This window comes from Osmerus mordax, chromosome 9 (assembly GCF_038355195.1).
Source record: "Osmerus mordax isolate fOsmMor3 chromosome 9, fOsmMor3.pri, whole genome shotgun sequence".
In the NCBI taxonomy this organism is placed as follows: Eukaryota; Metazoa; Chordata; class Actinopteri; order Osmeriformes; family Osmeridae; genus Osmerus; species Osmerus mordax.
Window position 1 is genome coordinate 4,622,560 of NC_090058.1, and position 10,000 is coordinate 4,632,559.

General features: G+C 47.9%; 1 protein-coding gene across 1 annotated transcript in view; it reads left to right on the forward strand.

Moving 5' to 3' along the window:
• Positions 1 to 10,000, forward strand: part of akap6 (A kinase (PRKA) anchor protein 6) — a 64,370-nt gene that overhangs the window by 4,905 nt on the left and 49,465 nt on the right. Inside the window, 4 exon segments of the mRNA XM_067243258.1 lie at positions 5,713 to 5,964; positions 6,433 to 7,548; positions 7,829 to 7,902; positions 8,083 to 8,362. Of these exon segments, the coding sequence (XP_067099359.1) occupies positions 5,713 to 5,964; positions 6,433 to 7,548; positions 7,829 to 7,902; positions 8,083 to 8,362 (1,722 nt within the window).

A 10,000-nucleotide genomic window follows, 5' to 3' on the forward strand; every position in this document is an offset into this window, starting at 1 on the left:
GCTCTCCTGTGTGTCTGTCTGCGGCTTCTCTCACTGCAACACCAGGGACCGAGTGTGGACTGCTTTATGAGATCTCCCTTCTCTCTGCTCTGGATCAGGTTACTGTGTAGGGTCTGGACCGGCTGACAGCTTACCGTATACAGAAGCATTGGCACAGTTAGGTATGGGGATAAATCCAACTTCTGACATACTGGATTCAGAACAGAACCACAGTATACACATACAGTATAGTACTGTGAATGTCACCCACAGGGAGGGAGAGAGGCCCCTGCAGATCAACCCTACTGTTAGTTATACTGTAAGTTATGCAACAAAGTTACCAACGTTAATCACAGCTGGTTTAACAAACAAGGGCACGTATCAAATCAGATTGGACACTGACCGGTTTCCCTGGAGATGTCCTTGACTACCACCCCCCCACCCCACCCCCACCCAACCCTTCTGCCGCCTGACTCCCCCACACACTCTGTCGCCCTGCCTCAGCTGCCTCTAGGAGGGCTAACTGAGGAGGAATGAGGGGTGGGGGTGGGGGGGGGTTTAAAGAGGAGTCTACATGAGGGGGAGTTTGTAGCCTAAAATAGCCCCCCAAATGTTGTCTGGAGCTCCTCCTCCAAAGAGAAAGAGGTCAAGAGAGGGGGGGAGGGGGTAAGGGGGGTGGGCAGTGACACCACCCACCCTAGCTAGCACATGGGAGACCAAGCACACCAGAGCAGACCAAGACGTCTAACCAACACACCAGGACTGTGTGACATTGCTAGCCTTGTAGCTTTGCTGCAAACCCACTCATCTGATTGGAAATCTGTGGAGAAATTAAACCTTGTTTCTCATGTTTGCGACGGGTAAGGAGAAGACTAACAGCTCTGCTAGGAGTCTGTTTGAATGAATGGTTTCTGAACGTGTCGGTCATGCCACAGTCATGGCAGTTTGTTTAGAATGTTGCGTGTTTTGAAATTTCAGTGTGGTATGTTGAATGGATCTGTGAGATTCTTCTCATTAAAATGGTCTTACAATTAACAAATGTGTGCCTGTATTTTAGTGTCTGTGTGTGTTTGTGGGTTGATTTTAGTGTGTGCATGTGTGTTTTTGTGTATGTGTTTTAGTTTGTGCATGTGTGTGTGTGTACGTGTATGTATGTGCTGCATGTAAATTCTTTCATCATCAGAATCCTGTCATGTCTATGCAGTTCAGTAACAGATCCAGAAACAGCTGTTAAAATAACATGTGCTTCTTTAGAAACTTCAAACACTTGAATGTCTATGTACAGCACATGACTAGTTAGCCTGGCCTTTCTTCCCAGGACTTGTGTAGGAGATGATATGGTGACTGTTATGAGGATATCTCTATGGCAGGATTCAATAACAGCAACTCAGATAGACTGTTGCTTAGTCACTGGTGCCTTGGCTAATAGCAGGCTCCTCTGCTACACTAGACAGATGAGTTTATTAGCCTTGTGTGAGTGAGTGTGTGTGTGTGTATGTGTGTGTATGTGTGTGTGTACATGTGTGTGTGTGTGATGGGTCAAAGACGAGCTGACGGCTATGTGTTTGACCTACATTCAGGGATGCCAGTGGGTTTATTTGCGGAGCAGGAAGTACTCGTGCCAAGATCCTGCCTGCTCTCCCAGAGGTGCTCTGTTGTTAGTGTGTTGTTATGACGACACCTTAGTGACTGTAGCAGGGGGGCTTAAGGTTAAAGTACAGTAACCCTGTAAGACTGGAGACAGTTTTAGTGTTTTGGATATTTACTACAGGTGTATTTTATTTGTCTCAACTGGTGCTGAAGGGAGTGAGCTCCTTCGAACTATGTCCAAAATGACTATTCTAAACAAATATGAAGTAGTGTCATATAGCAGAGGATGTCCACAGACAGCTACAATTCTCTTGCCCTCCATTCCTTCTAAAACGTCAGTGACATCTCAACATTGATAAACCTTCGCGACACAGCGTCACGCGCATTTTTTTAAAAAAGTTTTCATCTCAAGCAAGAGACGTGCGCCAATTTTACTTGTAATCTCGCAGTGTGAATAATTCGCTTTGCGTTTGGTGTGAACACAGTATTGTATTCTTGTTGTTCCGTTGTGGTCTTGTTGTGGTCCTGTTGTGGTCTTTTTGTGGTTATGTTGTGGTCCTGCTGGGGTCCTGCCTCACAGCAACACAATACTGCTCATCAGAAGCTCCATGCTGCAGAGAGGTCAGATGACTGGAGAGCTGCAGGGTATGAACCTGCTCACACCAGACTGCAGCCAGGTCAGAGTGCATGTTGCCAAACTTAAAATAAAAGCTCTGACAGACCACTGTACACCCAAACACAGCAGGGCTGCCTCTCATGTGACTGTTCTGTAGCGAGTGACTTTCACTGTCATGGAAAGCCTCCATCACTGGTGCAAAGCCCTCTCTGTTCATCTGAGGAGAGCAAGTCCTTCCCCGCAACCGTTTGTGTGTGTTTGTGTGTTGATGTGTGTTTGTGGGTTGGTGTGTGATTGTGTCTCGGTTTGTGTGTGTGTGTATGTGTTGGTGTGTGTGTGTGTGTCACTGTCCACAGGCAAGGTGGTGGGAAGGGATGAAAGATGAAAGGTCATCTAAGCCCGGATGCCTGACTAAACACATGCTGACTTACATGAGCTCCAGTCTTCACAGGGACAACAATATAAAACCACAAACACCATCAGGGCTGGAGGGATTACATGTTGCTACATCACATTCCTGGTACTGTGACTAACTTGCTGCAATATCATTATTGGGTGTGCTTTGCTTTCGGCAAGGGCACAACCTTTGTTCTCTCACATATATATTTATTTATTATTGTTTATTTTCGCCCCCCTAAGGATCAGTATATTCAGATCAATATTTGGACTACATACACAACGGTGGTGTCAAAAGGTTCGTCTTGTTAGCGATTGCGTTGGTTGTATTTTTATTTAAGTTCCGTTGCATGGTTTAAGTAGAAATTGCGTTTTTGTGGTGAAAAGTGAAGCTAACAGTGGCTAATTTGCTAGCCACAGTCACTGACGTTACTAACGTCACTACGTCACTAACGTCACGAAAACACGTGCGACTACCTGTAGCAGAACATTCGTTTTGCATCTGTTAACTTGTGGGATAGCTAGGCTAACTATAGCTTTACTGCAAGGCAGCTGCAGAAACGCCACAAGCAAAGAGGCCAGGGTGATAACTATTTACTCATTTTACTTTGTGATGTGAAACACAATTATGAAATGTAATGTACAATATTAGCTGATATTATTAAGGAAGTAGGCCCACATCTACTTTTGGAAACGGTAGTCTACTATTTCACTGAAGCATTAGCATGACATTAGCCTCTGTTGCCCATAGACCACTGTGGTATGTGTTGCCCACACATACCACAGTGGTCTATGATACATCTGTTTTCAATCGTTAAAATAAACATTCCTCACAAATACATTTTCTTTGTAGGATTTATTATGACATTACATTACAAGTAAACGATTTGTTGGTGAAATTATCATTACCTGTGGTTTCAAACCAGAGTTGCTCATTGCAACGCTGTAGCCTACGCGAGACACACGACAAAAACATCTAACTTACACAGCTGTTTAGGAAGTCAAACGGCGACAGAACATGTTCGGCACTCCCCTTACTTAAATCAAAAGTCTTTCAATAGGTGAAACTATCTGACTACTAACCTGAACTTCATTGCCACAGCCTAAACTTTGTCAATCTGTTCATGAAAATAATTAATTTCAGCCTAAACCGTACAACGGAACGTTTAATCGAATTCAACCAACGCAATCGCGACCAAGACGAACACAGCAGTAGTCTAGTACTGTACTGTACTACAGTCTGCAGTAGTAGAATTTACCGGGGCAGCTTCTCCACACAGGGCTATATCGCATTTTGCGATGGAAAACTTAAAAGGACGTTTAAGTCATAGAGATTAGGTCAATTTATACACCGGTCTGCCAAATGTATTCGTTTTGATTCAGCTATGAGGCTGCCTCTTGCAGGGGAAATGAGAAGACATCATATTTCATTCTACACTTCACTCGTATTTTGAGTTGTAAATGAGCAGCAAAAAAAGAGATGCTTTTAAATCTATGTAATATTTATACATAATAAGTAGGCCCTATGCATTTTTATATAAAATATACAGGAAAATCGGTTGTAAAAATTGCATTAAAATCCCTGTACAACCGACGCAAGCAAGCACACCCTACAATTTCCCCAGAAATTGTACCCTCACTAGTTATTATTATTATTTCTCCAGACCGTGTCAATTGCCTATAGACTGGCTGTTGAAAAACATCTGCTGTCATTTTGAAAATATCAAAACCTCCAGCTTCTGTATAGCTGCTGTTGTCTCCCTAAAGAACGAAGGATAGGACTGTTGTGTTTGGTCTGGGGGAAGGAGGAAGACCAAGTGACAGCTTTATAATCAGATGTTCCAGGCCGGGAGATGGTGACTGTTGTGTGTCCGCCAGAACAGGGGGAAGTAGGTCAGGTTTCTAGGATGACTCAGGGCTTTTCAGGGCAGACTTTTCAAGACAGTCAGAAGAGGGTTTTATCCCAGGAGTCTGCCTGTCTGGCGTGCCAGCTTGACGTCTCCCTGGATGGTTTTACAATGTCTGAAATTAGTTCTTTAATATCAACCCCCCCCCATTTCCCGTGCCTCTCCCCCCCAACCACCACCCCCTCCTCTTAAAATTATAACTGGTCTTTGGATCAGGCTTTGAGCCAGTCGTCAAGGTGACAGCCAGCTAGGACCAGATAGAGCCTGGGACAGTTATCCTGTTACTGTAAGACCTTTCATAGACAAGCTGTTACTGAACATACTGTATACCGTCAGCTCCATAAATACAGAATATCACTGTAGTCCCTTATTAAGCAACGTGATTGGACAGACCTGAGGAGAGAGGGTGAAGTATCCTCCCTTATTGGTCTGCTGGTCAACTGCTGTTTGGCTGAGAGGGGCTGGAAGGGGTGGTTGGAGGGGATGGGAGGGGCTGGGAGGGGATGGGAGGGGCTGGGAGGGGATGGCAGGGGCTGGGAGGGGCTAGGTTGACCAGCCATGACCAGATCTGCCATGCTGGAACTGGTACAGTAGAACAGCACAGATCTTTCCAAAACCAGATTCTAATCCAGGCCTGCATAAAATAAAGCAAAGGACACTGTTTGACTCTTATGTGCTGCATATTCTGCGTTCATTTAATTTATTTCTATCAGCGTCATCAAGCACACTGTCCATGTGAGTTTGACTCACGTCTCTGACACGAGAGGATGAGTTTGTCTCTCTGTGTCAGTTCTGCTTCTGTCGAGGGCCCTCTGGTAGAGTTCTTTCAGTTCGTGGTGTGGTTGCTGCTGTTAGGATCATCAGGACTGAAGGGAGCTTGCCAGGACAGTCATGAGTTGCTTGATGAGTTGGATGAGGAATAGTAATAGTTGTGGATTGATTTAGCAGACGCTTTCATCCCAAATGACATACAAGGGGAAATTTGAACCTGTGACCTGGATACGCATGAGCTAGTAGGTAGAATTGGAATAAAACAATTTCATGGTAGATTCAAGTGAGTGGTTAGTGTACTGTAGAGCAATATACGGTTTTGCTATGACTTTATCTTTGTCACATACTCTTTACTTTTGCTGAATTGTTTGCTGAATTGTCCCCTTTTCTTGTGTATGTGTGTGTGTGTGTCTGAATGTGTGTGTTTGCGTGTCTGTCCATGCACGTGTCCAGGACATCTGTGAGGACATCTCAGACCACGTGGAGCAGATCCACGCGCTGCTGGAGACGGAGTTCTCTCTGAAGCTGCTGTCCTACTCGGTGAACATCATCGTTGACATCCGCAGCGTTCAGCTCCTGTGGCACCAGCTGAGGGTGTCCGTCCTGGTGCTCAAGGAGAGGCTGCTTCAGGGGCTGCAGGACTCCAACGGCAACTACACCAGGCAGACCGACATTCTGCAGGCCTTCTCTCAGGACCATGACCAGGTTACAAACTACATTTCCCAGAATGCACCACAGCTTGGCGACCTCGCCCTCAAATGTCTGCAAGATTTCTAAACCCTGCTGTTCACATCACGAAAGACTGTCGCCACCTTGTGGAATACACAAGAACAACAAAAATAAATTATAAAAAAAAAAAATAGTGTCTTTTTATAAAGACACTATTTCCTAATTATGTGGTTGAAAAAAGGTGAGATTTGAACAAAAAAGTTAATGAATCCAACTATGTGTTTGATTATGAAACTGTATCTTAAAAAACAAAAAAAAACTGAACTGCCAAAAAGAACTGCCAAAAAGAACTGCCTTTTTATTTGACTCATTTCAGACTGTATGACGACATGGTGTGAGTAGCTTTAAGATAGTTGAAAACACTAAGTGAACATCTCTAGGTTGATGACACAATTTCAATAAAAAATTTGTCTCAACATGAACAAGATTCTGCTTTGTCTGCAGACTCGCCTGGACGCGCTGACTGAGGTGGACGACAGTGGTCAGCTGACCATCAAGTGCAGCCAGGACTACTTCTCTCTGGACTGTGGCATCACTGCCTATGAACTGAGTGACTACAGCCCCAGTGACGACGCAGAGGCCCGAGGCCAGGGCCAGGAGGGGTCACAGGAGGGTCCGCAGGCCCAGGAGGCGAGGTGTTCCTACCCTGAGCTCCAGCGAGACTTCCCAGAGCTCCTCCAGAGCGTCGACCTCCTCACCATCGCCGCCGAGAACCTGTCCTCCAATCAGGGCTTCGTATCCAAAGAGAGGGTGGTGCCTAGCGCCTCCGAGGACACGCCCGCCTGTGTGGAAAAAGACGACAACTCTCTGTCCGTACCCACAATGCACTGCGGTAGCAGTACGCCTCAGAGTGAGAGTTCGCTCTCAAAGCGTCCTCTCCAGGGGGTGGTGAGCAGCGAAGTGTCCCCCACCCAGCCCTCTCTTCCCCCCAAGAGGGCTATGTACCTGGAGGGTGACGACCTCCACTACACCCACCCAGGGGGCAGCTTTCACAGATCCAGCCTGCCTCCGGGCCTCCAGTTCCAGGCCGAACTGAGCCGGAGCACCCCCTCCCTCCTGGATCCTCCGGATCGCTCTAAGTTCTGGCTGGAGCTGGACAGCGTGTACCCCAATGCAAACGCCAGCCAATCGTACGAGAGCCTGCAAGTTATGAACGGCAAGAACCTGCAGAGGAGCCGAAAGCAGAGCCTCAGGGAGGGGCCCAAACCTGGGGGGGTCATAGCCCCTTTCCCCCTGCAGAGGAGCATCTCCGAGGCTGGTCGCCCCCCAGGGCGAAACCCCCAGAGTGACCAGGACAGCCCCCTTCCCTCCCCCCTCAGAGACCCCCTCTCCTCAGACCAGGAGAGCCAGGACGACGGCTCCTCCCCCTGCCCCCCCAGCAAGGCTGCAGTTTGGATCCTCAGGCAGAGAGAGCTCCAGGGGGCCCAGGTGCAGGCGGGGGCCAGCCCAGAGAGGGAGCGCTGGTACGGGTCGGAGGAGTTCCTGGCCCTGCCTGCCCAGCTCCGGAAGACGGAGATGCTGGCGATGAAACTGGAGAGCCTGGCTCAGGCCATCCCATGGGTAAGGAGACACTGTTAGTCTGTTTCTGGTTGTCGGAATAGATGAAATCTGCTGTCAACCTGGAACTAGACTGTGAAGAGAAAAGCTCTAAAATACTATTGTGTTATGACTCATCTTGCACACAAGTGTTAATAATGTTTGCATTGTCGTGGACGGTCTCCATAATGTCATTCAAACGATTAATTATTAAATCAACCAATGAACAAGCTAGTTAATACATCTAATTTACCAATTTACTTTCAATCAGTCTGCCAATAAGTCCCCCTTTTCCTTGTTGTAGAAGCCGGGTCAGAGCTGTGGTCAGGAGCACCTCCAGGATGTGGACGACTGGGACCTGACGGAGCTCAACCCCGAGTGGGACAGCGAGGAGACGGGCGAGGACACCGGAGGAGAGGCCCACCTCAGAGGCCCACCTCCGCCTCTCCTACCCCCCCAGCTCCACCACCAGCCCCACCACCAGCCCCACCACCAGCCCCACCACCAGCCCCACCACCAGCCCCACCACCAGCCCCACCTCCTCCACCTACCCCACAGGAGGCCTCTCCACGTGGGCCGCTTCTCTCCTTCCTCCTCCAGCGACATGGCCCCCTCCCTGGACGACAGCATCGAGTCAGGGCCCCTGAGCGACCTGCAGTCCGAGGACGAGGTCTGGAGCTCTTCTGGAGGAGACTCCAGGAGGGGGGAGCTCCCCCGGTCCCAGAACAGAGCCTCTCCCCTGGACTGTGCCCGCAGCGGACAGCCCCTCATCCTCCAGCTCCTGGAGGACATCCAACACCAGGACCACAACCATCCTGACATCTGGAGCAAGATAGAGGTGAGGAACCATCTGTCTTGTTGTTGGGGAACAATAATGCAATGAATAACTATCATGGATGATGTGAATGGCCTCAATTTTATACTTCAAACGGGAATGGGGTGTTTATTTATGCTGGTATGGATTATTTTTATTATCATTATATATCCATTAGATCATTGCTCTCTATTTGAAAGGTCAAGTTTTAATGACCATATGGTGTATTGATTAGGGCTAGAGTAATGATTGATGGAGGGATGCAGAGCAGATCAATCCTGGCTGCCATGCTGTAGATGGTAATGTGACATTAGACCTGAACAAATACAGACAGCTTTGCTCCAATGTCATCAAGCGCTGTGGAATAACTGTCCCGTCGACACAGCTTTAGAACCCTGCTTTAGAACACACAGAGGACGTAGAACCCTGCTTTAGAACACATAGACTTTTGAACCCTGCTTTAGAACACACATAGAACTTAGAATCCTGCTTCATCTAGGCTACCTATATGAACTCTGGTTTACACCAGATTCTGGTCAGTATTGGAAGCCCTCAGTCAGTTTGTCAGAGAGGGAGTCGGTCTGAGGTTCAGTTTATCCTGTCAGGCAGTTACCCCCCATTATACCGTAACTCAATCCTCTTTCTATAGTAGAATATTGGAACTTCACTCCTTACATCTTCATCTCCTGTGACCGTCCTACTTCCCCACTGTAAGGATGAGATCTCTCAGCAGCCAGGCCGGAAAGAGACAGGACACCACCCTGCTTGTGTTTGACGCACCACAGTTTATTATCCCTTGAGAAAACTTGTCCTGGACAGTGAGCTGTTGCTGCTCTCTGCTGGTTGTAGACAGAATTACACCAGCAGGGTCTGTGAGACAGTAGAAGTAATCAGTGGGACATATTGTTATCAGTGAGGCAGTGAGTCAAGTATTGAAGTAGAGAGAGTTAGTGAGACAGGGAGTGAGACAGGCAGTAAGACAGGTAGTCAGTGAGACAGTGAAGCAGGCAGTGAGACAGGTAGTCAGTGAGCCAGGCAGTGAGACAGGTAGTCAGTGAGGCAGGCAGTGAGACAGGTAGTCAGTGAGACAGTTAAGCAGGCAGTGAGACAGGTAGTCAGTGAGACATGTAGTCTGTGATACAGTGATGTAGGCAGTGAGACAGGGCCACCTGAACTGATGAGTGTCACCCTGGGAGGTGATTGATGAGATTAGCATGCGGCCCTCTGGAGATGGCTTCATCCTCATGGCAACAGACAGCTGGCAGCTGAAGGTTCCACCGCCACATCTCAGGGGCCTAGTCAAGTGTGACGCAGCCTCCAGACACCAGACTTCCCCCCTCTCTCTCTCTCTCTCTCTCTCTCTCTCTCTCTCTCTCTCTCTCTCTCTCTCTCTCTCTCTCTCTCTCTCTCTCTCTCTCTCTCTCTCTCACGTCTTTTATTTCTTTCTCTGTTATTTTATCATCAACTCTATGAGAGGAATAGAATCTAAGAGACGAGAAGGATTGGAGGGATGAGAGCAGAGCCTGGCTTGGGGTCTGGCCGAGCACGGCCCTATTCCAGGCTGGTGTGCCTGTTCAAATGATAGAGAGAGAGAGAGAGAGAGAGAGAGGGAGAGAGAAAGAGAGAGGGAGAGGGAGAGAGAGAGAGAGAGAGAGAGAGAGA